A 17,462-nucleotide genomic window follows, 5' to 3' on the forward strand; every position below is an offset into this window, starting at 1 on the left:
ACACGCATGACAGCCTCAAATCCCTGGGGTCTGGTGATACTCCATCTGAGATCGTTGAAGAGTTTGGCTGGGTCAGAAAGAGCAGAAAATGGAAAATAGTAGTAAACCTGCATAATAGAAGAAAATTTTCAAATCAAACAGCAAAAGGAAAAAAAAAAAGCAGACATAACAGATAAGATGGAACTGGAAACTCTAAGAAAACTGAAGACAATCGGCTACCTCAAAGTTTAGAACCTTATGCATTCAGTGAGTAAAACGATAAAGGGAACTAGATGCTTAGTGTTTATTATTTATGTAATAATATGGCGGAAACTGCTGCAGGCCAATGGTGTGTATTTCCAATCTGTAAGCATATTACATTGATATTTAGAAAGAAACAAACATCACAAGCGCAAATGCTAAACTGATACTGGAACTTGAAATGCTGACAAGTGTTTGTCAAAACGGTAGCGGGCATGAAGACAATAAAAAGCTGATCACAATTCTATAATAGATTAGTTATGCCTGCACTGCAATGAATTTAATAAAACATTTTTTTCTATCTGCTTATCCAAAACTAGTTTTAGCTCCTAGCATTAAAATCCTACGAATTACAAATATCAAATGATAAATATTCTTTCAGCCATCTAACCTAACTATTGAAGAGAGGCATACCCGGCCACCAGTGGTACTGGGAACAACTGATATCGAAGCAACATCTGTGTATGACTGTGTGGTAAGGAACACATCTACACAAACCTGAAAAAATTAAGAACAAAATATCATCATGGTTAGTCTTATTTGAATAATGAAAATAAAAAATACTGAAAGAAGCAGAAACAAATGTTGCTCACTTGATACTCAGCAAATTCTAGTGCCATTGTTTTGAGTGTCTTATCAACAGGCTGCAGGAGCTTATGTGCTTCCTGGAAATCGCACATAAAAGAAGAACAACAAGACACAATACTCATGTGAAATGGATTGGCAAATGTAACTTTGTGTTTCATGTAGGTATGCAAAATAACGAGGAAATAAATCATACCTTATCTCCACTCAAAATATTTGATCTACCGTCAGTTTCCCTTGCAGATAATGAACCAGTCCCAACTGATGGTAGCACTGCAAGTGCAAGCAATTAACTGTTATGACCCTTTTTTTTCTTCTGATGAGACAGTGATGCTGATGACTTCTAATCTAAAGCACTAAAAATAATAATATATTACTCCCTCCGTTCGGAATTACTTGTCTCGGATATGGATGTATCTAGAACTAAAATACGTCTAGATACATCCATTTCTGCGACAAGTAATTCCGAACGGAGGGAGTATGTCATTGTTAAAGACGGGTTCATCACTCACTCAGCTACAAGCAGACAAGCAGTTCTCCAGAATAGGAATGCTACTTCCAGATTTTATACAACAGAAATTTACCAGCCCAGTACAATTATATATGCAATAATGTACTCCCTCAAAAAAATATGAACTACTCCCTCCGTTCGGAATTACTTGTCGCAGAAATGGATGTATCTAGACGTATTTTAGTTCTAGATACATCTGTTTCCGAGACAAGTAATTCCGAACGGAGGGAGTATAATTTGGGAGATCATGTCTAATGATAAGACTTGCATGCAGCAATGTACTCCTTCCTTTAAAAATCTAAGTATTATAATTTGGGAGATCATGTATGATGATATTTTAAGACTTGCATGCAAAGTTTATTACATTTTCTCTTCAGCATTTATGACTAAACAAACACTGCCATTAATGTATCTCTCATTTATTCCCAACACATTAATACCATGGATGGCATGGTCATTTCCCTCTAGACTCTTGGCTTCAAGACTTCCGAATTAGTGGACGCGGTAATAGAGAAGGACAAAATACCCGACTGAAACACAAGCAACTTTCCACCAGTGGGCTTCATTGCTAGGAAACCTGCCTGCAAACAACTTAAAAAAAAGTATCAACACAAACAAAAATATGGAAATATGTAAACATCTGTGATATGGCTCGATCCGAATTAATAAGGGGCTGTAGATTAAGGATTTGCAATGTAACTGTATAAATTGAAGTACTGCAGACAGTAGAGAAGCATCTAATTCATTCATATGTTGCAACAGAAGGATAATGCAGAAGGGCAAAAATATTATGAAAACAAGTACCTTCATAGCTGCCCCAAACGCTGAATCAGCAACCCTATTGTTTTCAAACATGCTCGGGATGCTCTCAAGTAGTTGCTCCAAACTATCACGGCACTGAAGCCTCAAAAAAGAAGGTATTTAGAGGTTTTTCGTGTACAGAGAGATTTCTTATTTCTATTGAAGCTTCTACAACTAGTAATCTACTAAGAAAAAGCAACTGCCATTCGTGCCAATACAAACCTCAGAAACTGGAAGAATTAAGTCCATCTGAAGTGGAGTATACACATCTTGTATGTCAGGAACAATGAGCATCAAAGGCTGCAAAGGACAAAAATCAAAGGCTGCAAAGGACAAAAATGTCAAAGGTACAATTTTAGAACATTTGACATCTACCCACCAGCCAGCACTCTAACAATATTGTCAAAATACGTTCCTCAGAAGCAGCAACGACTGTTGAGCAGAAGTGAATACTAAAGTAGTAACGCCTTATCCACCGGACTCTACTCAATTTAAAGCAATAATATTCTAAATTTTTCAAGTTTTTGTTTCTTCTATCACTGATTGATTAAAAAAATTGGAGGGGGGGTGTGGACTGCATTGACAAAATTCTTTTGAATCTTTTTCTCATTGTTTTGACATCTGAACTTAAGTGATTCGCATGATTGACATTGGCTGTTGGTAGGCAACCCTATGACTGGGCCAAATTTGAAGAGATTCAATACTCAAAAGTCAAAATATTAGCAGGAAACTTAAGAAATATTATAGAAGGCGTGATATTGCAAAAAAAAAAAACGTAAGATGGGGATGTTTATATCAAATGCAGATTATAGACAATTCTGCTTCTTCCTTTGCCAGGTCATAAAGATCAGCTGCTATGATATTTTGAGCTTTTACTAGTTGAAATACCAAAGGGGCAATGCATAAAATGCTTAGCATTGCTAGCAAACTTTTTCAGAACATACCTGTTGTTGAGCACGTTTCAGACTATAGAAGTGAATAGTAGAATCAAATGTCGCAATCCCAACCATCGTTCGGGGACCTTCCTAGAAAAGAGAATAAAATGTCAGGGGACTAAGTGTGGGGACTCCAAGTAGTCCGATATCATTATGTTCTATTCTTTTGCATCAGCAAAATAAAGAGAACTAACCAAGAACAAAACACCAAGTTTGTCAAACATAGTGATTCAGCTAAAAAAAAAGTTTTGCCGCGTGCACTCTGGTTTCAAATCTTTTATGGAATAACTATATATATCATGCTTAGATCCGTTCTGGTACCCGGCCAAAATATCACTCTCTCTATACTAGCGGCACCTTTGCCCTTCCTCTGTTCTATGGTGTGTCCTTGGTTTTGTGGCCACCAAATTAGCTGTTTGCTAGGCTTTCTCATATGCATGTGTGTAGGGTTGCAGCTGATGCTTAGGCTGCTGATCCTTAGGGCATGGGGTACTACCTGGAGTTTGAGGGTTACCATTGTGGGGCCAGCTGAACTATCTCCCTTGCTACTTTCCCTAGGTTGGTAGTTTATACATTGTAAGTACGTGAAACTATGATCCTTTCCTCGCAACTATTCACAAAATATTATTATTTTAAAGAAACCAGGCCGACACATGTACTGAGCCAGTAACGAACATCCCAATCCAAATAGCAAACCAGAGTGCAATTGATAAATATGATATATGTGGCTTGCATAAATTGCCTATAAGCATTAACCCTTTCCAAGACCTCATGACTGCGAGAAGTGATGTCTAGAACAGGGTTGAAAGAACCAGATAGGGTTGGAGCTAATCTTGTTATGACTTGGAAAAGGAAGAAGATGCAAGACATCTCTAGTATGACGGTGGGAGTAGTCAAAAGAAATTTGACTGCCAGTTGTCTTAGTTAGTAAGCCGCAGCAAGTAGTAGTAACAGCAAAGTTGGGATCGACCTTTAACTGCATTCAGAGTAGTACTCTTAAGAGGGCTAGGTCGGTCTAAAGAGGGCTCAGTCAGTTTGAGTTAGTCCTATAAAAGGACGTGTACCCCATGTATGTAATAAGCATCGGTTGCCCAGAACAAGAAGTCTCTTGTGTGTGTGTGTCCACTAAGAGAGAAGAGAGGTTCAGGCCAATATTTAGCATCAGAGCTTTGGTTATTGCAGGCCATGGGTAAAACTGAACCGTCCTGGTGAGGGCGAGAGCCGTTCCTGTCCAGTATCCAATGCTGACTGACACCATCTACACTTTTGGTCCATGAAGATAAAGTTCATCATGCACTCACATTGTGTGTGGACAGTGATTGAGGGCAATGCATCGGTCGACGAGGACACAAATCAGGGCACCCTCACCGCAGCCTCTCAATGCTTGCCGGATGCCATGATGATGGCAATTGCAGAGAAGGAGGCTGCAAAGTTAGCCTGGGAGGCAATCAAGCAAATGCGCATTTGTGAGGACCCCGTAAAGAAGGTGACAAACAAACGGTGAAGCGGCAGTTTGACCACATGATCATGGAGGACTCAGAGAGCATCATGGGGTTCTCCCACAAATTCACCTCCATGGTGGGGGAGATACGCTCCCTAGGGACCGAGTTGAAGGGCAATACAGTGGTGGAGAAGCTGTTTAGCCACCGTACCAGACAGATTCCAGATGAACGGCATGATAGAGCAGTGGGGAGATGTCTCAGCGATGTCTTCGTTCGAGGTCAAGGTGATAGGGCGCTTGAGGGAGTTCCTAGGAGAGCACCAAGAGGAGGCACCATGATCATGGACTCATGGTGATGGTGAGCGAATGGTAACGATTACTCGTTCCTGATTGGATTCACTCATGAAGGCACTAGGAAGGGTGATCGTGGTGCTGTCCATGGTCATGCCGGTGGCCTAATGACAAAGAGACTCAGACACCAATGTGCACAGTGAGCGCAAGGCTAGTGTCATCCAAGGCCACTTGTCACAGCCCTAGTGTAATTAGGAGTTATAATGTGCATCATAATCATTTTGCATCATTTGTTTAATTGTGAAAATGAGGATAATTCAAAACCCCATAGAAATGCTATAAAATGCATCAAGAAAATAAATACACTTAGAGAGGTCGGGGTAGAGCAAACTTGACATGAGAGGAGTCCGTTAAGAGAGATCTGAAGGACTGGAATATCACCAAAGAACTAGCCATGGGCAAGGGTGTGTCGAAGTTAGCTATCCACGTGATAGAACCATGAGTTGGTTTCGAGATTTTTGGGTTTCAACTCTAGCCTACCCCAACTTGTTTGGACAAAGGCTTTATTGTTGTTTGTTTGTTATATATGTCCTTCAGAAATCCTAGAAAATTTCTCAAAGTTGCCTCTATATATGTGAAGTCTCCCTATAAATTTTCAAGAATATTGGAAAGATAAATGACACACTTGTAGATCAAACCTCCATTTGAATTTAAATTGGATTTATATTTTTAGAAATAAAACTATAAGCTTAAAAGTCCCAGAAATGAAGTTGTGTGGACTCGGAATAATCTAGTGAAGCCACATAAAAAGTCCATAGGATTTGGATCGAATTTGAGCCTTCAAACAATTTAAAAGTTGTTTGAAAGTTTGAAAAACAGGATTAATCTCTTGGGCCCAGCTCAGCAGCACAACTCACACCCAAGTAGATGACCACTCATTTATAATTAGGGATAACTGCGAGTGATGACATATGTCATGACATATTCTATTGGACAAGGTGACATGATGTTCCTCGACATCCAATTCAATTTGACTTCTTCCTTCTCATGCATGCATCTCTTTGGTATATGAGAAGATTAGGTCTAACAAGATTGTAGCGAGTGAGTGTCGTGAGGGAGGGCGGCAGCTCTGCCCAATACCCGATGCATACCCGCACTAACTATGCCAACTGGGCCATGATCATGTGTGTTCAGCTGCAGGCACAATGGCTATGGAAGGTTGTCGAGTTTGGCTATGATGAGCGCGACGATCGCACCGCACTGGCGGCGCTGACGCAAGCGGTTCCGCCTCAGCTGGTGCGCACACTGAAAGACAAGGACAACACCAAGGCTGGCCAGGACACACTCAAGACCCTTCGCATGGGGTGTGAGTGCGTGCGGGAGGTGAGGGCGCAGACCCACTGCCACTAGTTCGAGGAGCTCCATTCCCACGACGATACATCCATCGAGGATTTCATGCTTCACCTGACTGCCATCGTCAATGACTTGCACCTATTGAACGACCCCATCACCAAGCACCAGGCCATGCAAGTTTCTGCATGTGGTGCCACGCAAGTAACGGCGGATGGCAATGGCCATCAAATCCTTGATCGACCTCAAGACGTTGACAATTGAAGAGCTCAAAGGCCGCCTGCTGCCCGTGGAAGAGAACTACGACCTCGATGATGTGGGCAACAGCGTCGAGAAGCTCCTCCTGGCAAAGGAATGGACATCTCATCAACACCAACGCATGCAAGGCGCATCATCTAGTGGCGAGAAGGGCAAAAAGACGATGTGCAAGCCGAAGTAGAGCGAAGCAGCCCATGGACATCACCATGCAAACACCAGCTACACAACAAGCTCCAAATGGACCCATAACAAGGGCTCGCGCACGTGCCGTAGAAATCGAGCTAAACTCTTTCCTGCTTGACCTCCGTATGCACTTAGATAATACTTAGGCTACTACCTCACAGGGGGACCCTATGTGTGATTGTACAACGACAATCAACAGGGAGAAGTGAGGAAGGAACACCGGCTCCATGAAGAACAACAGGAAGGAAGCACAGAAGAAGGTGGCCAACAACTCAAGATAAGAGAAAGCTCTCTGGACACCCCATGCACATGGGGCCCCTGGACAACACAGAAGAAGGTCCCAGCAGCCGAAGATAGTAGAAAGCTTTGTGGTCACTGGAGAAGAAGGTGCCCAGCAGCTTAAGACAAGAAAAAGGCTCTCTGGACACCCCGTGCACATGGGGCCATGTATCCCGTGCGCACGGGTACCCCAAAAACTCTCTGGACACCCCGCACACACGGGCTCCAGGACCCCATGGACACGAGACCCCTTCAAAACCTTCTGGGCACCCTGTGCACTGAGCCAATTTACCCAGTACACACGGGCCTGCCTGCGAGTAGTGACTGGGAATTACCCTTGTACCCTCACTTCCTCTTCCACCTCAAGCACCTATATAATTCATACCTCCCCCATTTTCTATGATCTTGGCGTATATGTGTGGACAATAGAACCATCAACAAGATCATTGTAAGGTAAAGATTCCCTATTCCCCGTCTGGACAATATGTTGGATCAGCTTAGTGGAGCAATAGTGTTCACAAAGCTAGATTTAAGAAGCGGGTATCATCAAATTTGCATCAGACCCAGGGATGAACGGAGAACAGCCTTCAAGACAAAGGAATGGTTGTTTCAATGGCTAGTCATGCCAATTGGACTCTCAAATGGACCAAGTACCCCTATGCACTTGATGAACCAAGTCTTTCGGCCCTTCTTATCTCACTTTGTTGTGGTTTATTTTGATGACATCTTGATCTATAGTAAGGATGAGGATGAACACTTTGATCACATTCGGAAAGTGCTAGGAGTACCAAAGGAAAATGAGCTCTACGTCAACTTGAGGAAATAAATTTTCCTGCAAACACAACTTCTTTTCCAAGGATTTGTCATAACATGCGACGGTATTCGTGTTGATGATTCTAAGGTTGAAGCAATCCGAGAATGGCCAACTCCGAATACCATTTCTGATGTAAGAAGTTTTCATGGCCTTGCAACTTTCTATAGGCGATTTGTGAAGAATATCATGGCACCAATTACCAGGTGCTTGAATAAAGGGAAGTTCCAGTGGACAGAAACGGCTAAAGCTAGTTTCAATGAGATCAAGCAAAAACTATCACAAGACTAGTTGGAGTGTGATGCAAGTGGAGTAGGCATTGGAGTTGTTCTATCTCAAGAAAGGATGCACATTGCTTTCTTTAGTGAGAACTGAGAAGTTAAGCAAAGCTAGATAGAAATGGAGTACTTATCAGTAAGAATTATATGCAGTTTTTCGAGCTTTAAAAACTTGGGAAGTCTATTTGCCGCCTAAAGAGTATCGTTTACACTGACAATCAATCCTTGAAGCATTTTGGAAATCAAAAACATGTTGATCGCATGCTAGCAAGATGGGTGGCATATTTGGAGAGATTTAACTATCTCACTGTGCATAAATCTAGAGCAACCAAACGAGTGATCGATGCTTTCAGTCATCGTGCATGTCTCTTGACTTATTTTGAGGCTGAACTTCCTGGCATGAATCAAATAAAGGTGTGAGGATGACGAAGACTTTGGCCATGTTTGGGTAAGAATCGTGCTATATGGATGACAACAGTTGAACGATTCCTGCACGACGGTGGAAATCCAGCCACCCATGCATGCGACTTAAAAGGAAACAGCCGCTCGATTGAGATTCTATGGTCGTGCGGGAATCGGGTTGCACTTGTTGTCTGTGGAGCAGTTTCGTTTGGGTAAAGCACAATTGGGGCCAACCATTAGGTGATGACTATTTGGTGCAGAATGGCTATCTCTTCAAAAATGATCGTTTGTGCATCCCAAGAAGCTCTCTACGTGACAAACTGATCAGAGCGGTCCATTCCAGCGATCCTAGTGGCCATGTTGGACGGGACACGACTATCGCTAACCTACAAGCTCGTTACTTTTGGCCAAAACGAAAGAGGGATACTAGAAAGTTTGTTGCGATGCCCCATATGTCAAACCTGCAAAGGCCAAGTTCAAAACACAAGGTTACACATGGCTTTGCCTGTTCCTGTTGCTCCATGGGGGGATATCTCTATGGACGTCGTCTTGGGTTTGCCAAGAACAAGGCGAGGGAGTGATGATGTGTTTGTGGTCGTGGACAAATTCTCTAAATGGCTCATTTTATTCCATGTCGCAAGACAACAGACTCTCATCATGTGGCAAACCTATTCTTTAGAGAAGTGGTCAGACTTCATGGCATTCCAAGGTTCATCGTCTCAGGCCGTGGTAGCAAGTTTTTTGCTGCAATTTGGCTCACTTTGTGGAAGCAATTCAACATTGAATTAAAAAAAATTAGCACTGCCCATCCACAAACAGATGGACAAACCAAAGTGGTGAACAATTTTTGGGTAATCTGATCCATTAAATTTTTTTTGAGTTGATTGATCCATTGAATTTGTGGAGAAAGAAAGTGACAATTGATTTTGGCTTTATCTTTTGCAGAGTTCTCTTGCAATAACTCCAAACATAGATCCATAGGAAGGAATCCTTTTTCCATTGTCTACACTAAAGTTCCAACACATGTGGTGGACCTGATGAATACCATCAAAGAGAAACTCAAAATCAGCATTGTCCTTTGATCATAATCACACCGAGTTATTTGAAGAAATCTGTTGTGTTCTGGAAGCACAAAATCAGTTATATGAACAACTTGTTGACCGCAAAAGGAGGCTGAAATCATTCCAAGTTGGTGATAAGGTGATGGTCTACCTCCGAAAAGGGAGGCTGCCTTTAGTTGTTGAAGGTAAGCTTAGGCAATGAAGGTATGTGCCCTTCTCTATTATGAGGAAGATAAATGATAATGCTTATGTGATAGATCTTCCAAACGACATGGGTATATCCAACACTTTCAATGGTGCAGACTTGACTCTCTACCGCCCAGAAGAGGCACTCTATGAAGATAACTCGAGGTCGAGTTCCAAACTACGAGGGGAGACTGATGAGGAACAATAGATGAAAATAATAAAAATAAAATCATATGTCAATACTGTTTGGCTACTTCTAGATACTTCTACTCTAGTCTAGTATTTCTTTTCTTTTCTCAACCCTATCTACTATTTTCTAGTCTTCTAGCTATGAGTAGCTATGAGTGGAATGGTGAATCTTAGCCTTAGCCCTTAGGTAATGTTTTCTATAGTGTTCTAGCCATTAGTAGAAGTGAGATGTGAAGGCTTCCAAAAGCCCTATCAATAGAGGGCCCCACCTCTATTTGTAACCAAACTATGTACCCCCACTACCTATAATAGAACTTGGTGTTCTTATCTAAGATCTTGGAGTAGATCTTGTTGTCAGGTACTAGTGGGAGAAGATAAGAGAGAAGATTGGAGGGCTAGGATGAGAAGAAGACCTGATCTATGGATATCTCTGTTTCCCCTTTTTGCTGCTTTTTCCTTTATTTTACTTTCAAGTTAAGCCACTGTAATTCCCTAGCCTATATAAGGCCTTGTAACCTAAGAGAGGGGTATCAATCAACTATTCAGCCAAATATTGGTTATTATCAATACAGTAATACCTTTACATACATACACCATATACACAAGTTCCTCACTGTTCTTGGTGATTTCATACTTTTCCTCATTTTCTTGTTCTTGATCCACCTCAAATCCAAGGCTGATCCATCCAGGAACCGACACTTGTGCCCTAGGAGTTTTTGATTGAACTCCTGCTGCCACATTGGCCTATTTCTGCCTCTAGAGTGATATCTAGCCCCGCACGTTTAAATAGTTCCTTCAACACTTGTGTTGTACACTTCGTACAGCAGGGAATGTATCCGGTGCACCCGCACTTGTGGTGCTACCGGTGCACCAGATGCCATAGAATGTTTTAAAAAATCTGAAAAAAAATCTAGCACGTTAATGTAACATCAATGTATGATGTCACAAAATTTCGTACAAAAAGTTGAAATATTTTTTGAGATATAAAAATTAACAAATTTGACATCAATGTGAGTTATTTTGGGGGCTCTAGATTTTTTGGGCCAAATCTAGAGCCCAAGTTAATGTTACATACTATTTAGTGTTGAATTGGTCATTTTTGTTTTTCGAGTTATTGTTTGTACTTTGGCTTGAAATTTTGTGACAACCCACATTGATGTTGTATGAATGTGCTAAAAAAGTTTCAGAATTTTTTGAACATCTTAAATCTTGGAATTAATTCTAGTCTAGCAATTGCATGCAAGCAACGTTCATGGATTGCAGCATGTGTGTTAGCTGGAGGGTACTAATTTGTCGGTAGTTGCATGTGGCTAGAAACACGGTGTGTCCATGTTGAGGCTATTAAGTAGTGCATGCCCCATGCTTGAGTTGGTCGTCGTCAGGTACATGGTGCAATGTCGCCATGAGAGGACCTAAAGATGTGGGTGATCTGCATCGCTGATTCTAAGGGAACAAGATTAAGAGGGTGATTGTCAACGACCCAATTACTATCACGGCCACGTTGAACCACGGCAAGGCAGCCAGCCCACAAAGAGCGACCAGCACATGGGCCTGGGCCGTCGAGAACCAGCAAGAGCTAACAGCTATATATCTACAGGGGACACCAACGAGCTAGCCATCCGGGCTTGGATCAGGCAAAGGCAACGGCGGCTTCCCCCTTCCCTTCTCCTACCTCCTGTGCTTCCTCCTATCTTCATCTTCCTTAACCAATTCCTTGTATGTGAGCTTGATTACCTTGTAATGGACTGAACCACGGGTCGGATCCTAACATCATGGCATCAGAGCCTCCTTCCACCCTTCCGATTCGCCACAAATTCTTCTGAGTTCGTCCAATTTTTGCCTAATTTTTTTTTCTCAGTTCATCAATTCCTTCCACCACCATGCATCCGGACCTGAAGGCCTACCTGGACGATTACCATGCGCGGACCATGGCACGTTATGATGCCATGGACAAGCAATACACGCTGATGTTGAAGATCCTCACGGGCATGTCGACCCCGCAGCCGGCGTGTCCCATGGCCACGGCAGCAGATAGCGGCCTCACCGACGACTCCAGTGTCCCGGTGGTCATCCCCGATAACTCTTCCTCTACCACCAAGGCCCACGAGACCTTCGAGCTCAACCCCGGCGCGTCCCTTGCTTCCATCGAGATGATGCCAGTCACCTGTTCGACAGAATGTCCGACCCAGGTAGTCACCATCGCCAGCGTCGACGAGGTCCACACCGCCACCACAACTGTCCACCTCGAGCCCGCGGTCGATCTCATCCACCAAGAGGTCGTGCCGATCACGACTGTTCATGCAACGCCTTCCATCTGCACCAGCACCACCAAGGTCCTTCCCCCTGTGGCAACCACCACCGATGTTGACCCCAAGGCCGGTGTGCAAGAGCTCGAAGCCCTCACTGTCAACACCACCCCAGTGACGAGCGAGGTGGACCACACCGTCGTCCACAACGTCTCCAGCGACCTTACTGCATCGACGCTGACAAGGTGTTCGGCGCAATGCACCCGTCGCCACACGAACCTACAGAAGTATGTGCTCCACCCGTCGCCATCGTTTTGGAGACATTATGCAGATGGAAACGAGAAACGGCCCATGCCATGGCCGTCCTTAGCTTGCTCTCGTGAACTGAATCGGAAGCACGTTGGGCTGCTGTCACAAGTTACATCTGCGATGAATCATTTTTCTAGTATTCTAGATTCTCTGAGAAGACCTGGAAAATATTTGCAAAGTATGCAGCTGAAACTACCATGGCCATCATTTTCAAGCAATTGCCCGGCAGTATCAGTGTAGTTAGAATTGCCCAAGTGCAAGCTTCCAGATGAATATTGTACTGCTATTGACAATTTTGCTTCACTGGTGACTACCACTATCCATGTTGTTTGTTCACTGGAACCTATTGAGCATCAGTTTTGTTCTTGAGCAGGGGCGTTGGAAGTATTCTGAGAATCACATAAGGGAACATGCTGCTATAAGTGCTCTGACTTCTCCGACAGAATCCCTGAGATGTCGCCAAGGGGTGCACCTGAAACTACTGTGTTCATCATTCTCAAGCAATTGCCAAGCAGTACAGTTATGGTCAGAGCTACCGACAGTGGAATTTCAGTTTTGTGCTCATGGTCCTACTGATCCAAAAATCACGAGAGAAACCTGGTGGTGCTTGCTAAAAATTACTTATAAGATCGGTCAAATGGATCACCTATTCAGACCAAGACAGTGGCGGTCGCTCAAATATGATTCAGTTGCATGCTATCTCGAGGAGCCATCTTCACGTACACATCACCAACCTCATGAAGTTTCAGGGTTCAGTGGTGAGCTAGTACCATTACCATTCAGCGATGTGAGTTATCCTCAAGTTCCTTATCGTCAGTCGAATTCCATGGACGAGTCTTTCTGTTGTTTGCCGGGTGCAAAGCTGCAGTTTGGGCACAATAAACTACAGATTATGAGCATGTCAGTACAATGGCACTTTCTGAACCAAGAGAAATTAAAGGGGAGTGGTCGTTTTGATAGTGAATTCAGACCTGAACAAGTAGTTGATGTTTCAAAAACAAGAATTCAGTTTGCCGAGCTAATCAGCCTGGAGTGTTGCTCCTTCAAGTGTGGACCAAATTGCATACCATTTGTACTCTGGTGGGAATTCAACACATGATTCTAGTTCATTTGTACTTTTTGCACAAGATGACCAGTACTGAAGCTTTGGAAAAAGGTGATTGTCAGCATCTTATATCAACCAATTGTGTTCCAGCATATCTGAAATCAGATGAAGTCTGTGTTGCTGCTATTTGCAAGTTTGACCAGGGAATTTCTCAGGAGTGGGCGTTGATACTTTGTTCCAATCAGCGACCACTTCTTGTTTGTACAACTCAGGTGCATTGGAATCTTTCTGAGACGGGTGCTTGCTGGATCCCCATGATGCCAAGCTATATTCCTGTCCCGAGTCATCCAATAAAACAATTTATTGATGATCTGACCTTGGGTATTGCAGAACAGCGGCTAGTCATCTGTTGGGTCCAGTCCTCTTATGAATTTCGCGCTCATGACGCCCAACCGATGTTTTGGTTCAGTAAAAAAATGCCCAGCTGAAGCTACCAGGATCATATTTTTATGCACTTGTCAGGCAGTACAGTTGCTCTACCATTGGGTTCACGAGCACGTCACTGAGTTGGCGGGTAGTTATTACTTTGCAAAATTTTGGCGCACTAGAGATTCCCATGATTTAGTACATCACTGGGTAGTTCCTATATGTGCCAGTATACAAGCGGGTGGCAATCTGCTCAAGTATAAGTGGAGCGGACAATATGAATGGAGACTGTTGAAGCCTAATTTCCTGCAAGCTAGTTCCGTCCCCTGTTCTGATGCATATTTCTATGGGAACCAATGCACGGTGGTCGTTGAACTGTTGGTGCATCTTGTTGGGCAGCTAAGTGACATGTTTCATAAGTGGAGAAGCCAGTATCATATAGGGGCAAGCAACAAAATCACTTACAAATGGTATATGCTTTGGCATCTCAGTGGAAGGGAGTGGGCTCCTTCTGATTGAGTTGGAACTACTTATTCCAAAACCAGGAGAGCATTTGGTCTTGTTGCAACCCAAGCCTCCATGGTCACCTCTTGTTCCACCACAAATTTCTACACGATTCAGCAGCAATATGCGAAGAACTAATTCAGAGTTTCTACACCTCGCTGGAGTTCTTTGGGAAATCACTCCATTGTGGATTTGTGCTGATCATGTTAATATCTTGTCAAGCCATTGGTGGTGCTTCTCTTGGGGCACTTACCCAGATGCAGATGTCCTTGCTGCATGTCTGGGACGCTCAACCCCAAGGAATTTCAGAGCACTGCACACAACAATGAACAACATGCGGTACAGTCACTTCAACCGACAACTTCGTCTTATGCTCAATGGGATCCAGGAGGATTGGATTTTGCAGAACCAGCAAAGAACGAGCACCGGCTTGGGGGCAAGCCGGCCGTTAAGGAGGAAGGTATGTCAGCGACCCAATTACTATCACGGCCACGTTGACCCACGGCAAGGCAGCCAGCCCACCAAGAGCGACCAGCACATGGGCCTGGGCCGTCGAGAACCAGCAAGAGCTACCAGCTATATATCTACAGGGGACAGCAACGAGCTAGCCATCCGGGCTTGGATCAGGCAAAGGCAATGGCGGCTTCCCCCTTCCCTTCTCCTACCTCCTGTGCTTCCTCCTATCTTCATCTTCCTTCACCAATTCCTTGTATGTGAGCTTGATTACCTTGTAATAGACTGAACCACGGGTCGGATCCTAACAGTGATTATGTTAAGACTTGGGAAAGGAAGAAGGTACAGGACACGTCTAGTATGACGGTGAGAGTAGTCAAAAGAAATCTGACCACCAGTTGCCTTAGTAAGAAAGGGATCCAGCAAGTAGTAGCCACAGCAAAGTTAGAATTTACGTTGGCTATATTCAGAGTAGTACTCTTAAGAGGGCTAGGTCAGTTTGAGCAAGTCCTATAAAAGGATGTGTACCCCATGGATGTAAAATAAGCATCTGTTGCCCAGAACAAGAAATCTCCTGTGCGCGTTCGTCCCCACCGTGAGAGGAGAGTTCAGGCTAACAGATGGGACATTGAGGATTTGCTACTGCATTGTTCCAGGACCAACAAATCAGTGAGATAATCGGCAGCACATCCTCAGAAGCCGGCGCTTGAAGTTGCAAAACATCAATTCCCCATAACCAGAAAGTTTACTGCCAGTTTCTGGTCAGATCTATATGACTATCTGAATTTCTTGAGTTTGCAACTGACATAAGTTACCATATAATCATCCAAAGCAGTAACTAATTAACACAGCTAGTCATCTAATGTGATTTATAGGTTATAGCTAAAAAATAAGGAAATTGTGTGGCAAAACTGTAACCATGACAAATTCAGTTTGGCGAGGATGATAGGTGCCAGAAGAAGACTTGTGCTAAATGATAAACCAGCAGCAACTTGACATTATGGAATCTAAGCAGAAGTTAATGCATTGAGCTCATATTATGTGTATATGCTAAATGTATAGAAAATAACATGTAAACTTACAGGAAGATCAGAAAGAGACTGGGATATTGCACTGCAAGCCGCAGCAGTTGCACCAGTCTGTATGGCATTCATGGAGACATCAACAAGGAAGAAATAGACAGCTGGCATTGGTTCCCGGACCTGAAATGAATGAAGTAATTATCGTTACCATGGTACCAAATGGCAAAACTAAAATATTTAGAAAAAAGAGCAGATATGGTGCAAAATACAATACAAGTTATCCTGGTTACATGCTGATCAATCAAATAAAACCAAATCGTTAATACAAACGGTAAGGCCACAAGATATAACTACCAGTCCTCTAAAAACACGGATACGTGCTGGATACAGCGCATCCGTATTGGATACCGCATCTGACAAGGATTCGTCTCCGATGTGTGGCCGATACATGACTGTACCTCCCCTGATACGGACCAGCCCAGTAAGACTCAACCCTAATACGATGTGGTGCTCCCTCCCCTCTTCCTCTCCAGTAGAGTAGCTCCCTGTGGTCCTGTAGATCTCTCGGACAATATTGAACTTTTATGTTTGCTAACTTGCTGTTGCTGTTTGGCTGTTTGTTCTTGGCTTTTGTTGGAATAATGGACAAGAAGATAGAAGAGAATGGACTGCACTGACTAAATACATGCTAAATGGCTCGATGACTAATTGATAACATATTATTATTATTATCATCATCATCATCATCATCATCAAAATAGTCAAATGTATCCCCGTCAGCGCTTTTCAAAAGTGACGTATTTATGTATCCGTATCCCCCCTATACTGAGAGTGCAATTTAGCTAGTACTACGCTACAGTTGACAAATCTTGCTAAGATGAAGTTACAAAAAGGCTCAACAAGGCATGGGCATACCAGAAATTCCTTGGTGGCAATGAATTCAACTGTTCCTCTACATAACTCAGGCCTGTCATCAGCATCACGTCGCCTACCATCAGGCCCTAAGTTGCACAAGTACTCCCTTGGAGTATCATTGCTAAATCCTGCAAAATCAGTGTGCATTGTTTAATGGGAAGTAGCTTTAGTTGCATAATTTAACAACATTTTATGAAAATAGTATAGAGCTACGAGACAAAAAAGAGGGAAAACCCTGACACGGAAGAAGTGAACTTTAATAGTGCCGTCTTCTCAAGGAAGAGAATGAGATAGCATCAGACTTTTAATGATAATTTAATTTCATATGAACATGGTCTACTGCCAAAGGACGAAAATATTTCTAGTGGCAGCTTGAAATGATAGGGAAGCTGAACTGCGCGTTCAACTAGCAAGCCTTAGTCCCTTACCACATAAGTTACAGATGAAAATTTTCCCTTGATCAACGAATCTCATGAATGGATTTATGTACGCTTTGCAGCGAGAACACCTGATAGGGCCCATCTCCCCAAAATCCACGAGCTACAATAAGAAGCTGGGTCAAGTTCAAAGCAAAATGAACAAGATTTCCTAATCAAAACAGATTTATCATTAGGTGCTTTGAAGCTGTCTGTCCAGGCAATCAGGAAATGGAAGGGAGCAAAACTATTGCTACAGAAAAGATCTGTATACAGTACTTTCTGCTATCGCTACAGCGTTCTTACTAGGTGTGTGCCCAGAATT

The 17,462-nt window shown here is 43.1% G+C and overlaps 1 protein-coding gene across 1 annotated transcript in view; it reads right to left on the reverse strand.

Annotated features, from left to right (window-relative positions):
* Positions 1-17,462, reverse strand: part of LOC119300674 (protein transport protein Sec24-like CEF) — a 29,649-nt gene that overhangs the window by 7,998 nt on the left and 4,189 nt on the right. Inside the window, exons 5-15 of the mRNA XM_037577579.1 lie at positions 17,150-17,261; positions 16,722-16,849; positions 15,867-15,986; positions 3,082-3,162; positions 2,360-2,437; positions 2,141-2,233; positions 1,863-1,917; positions 1,022-1,098; positions 834-905; positions 655-738; positions 3-107 (exon numbers count right to left, since the gene is read on the reverse strand). Coding sequence (XP_037433476.1) covers positions 3-107; positions 655-738; positions 834-905; positions 1,022-1,098; positions 1,863-1,917; positions 2,141-2,233; positions 2,360-2,437; positions 3,082-3,162; positions 15,867-15,986; positions 16,722-16,849; positions 17,150-17,261 — 1,005 coding nt within the window. The remainder of the gene's footprint in view (positions 1-2; positions 108-654; positions 739-833; positions 906-1,021; positions 1,099-1,862; positions 1,918-2,140; positions 2,234-2,359; positions 2,438-3,081; positions 3,163-15,866; positions 15,987-16,721; positions 16,850-17,149; positions 17,262-17,462) is intronic.

The sequence above is a fragment of the Triticum dicoccoides genome, chromosome 5A (assembly GCF_002162155.2).
Source record: "Triticum dicoccoides isolate Atlit2015 ecotype Zavitan chromosome 5A, WEW_v2.0, whole genome shotgun sequence".
Taxonomy (NCBI): Eukaryota; Viridiplantae; Streptophyta; class Magnoliopsida; order Poales; family Poaceae; genus Triticum; species Triticum dicoccoides.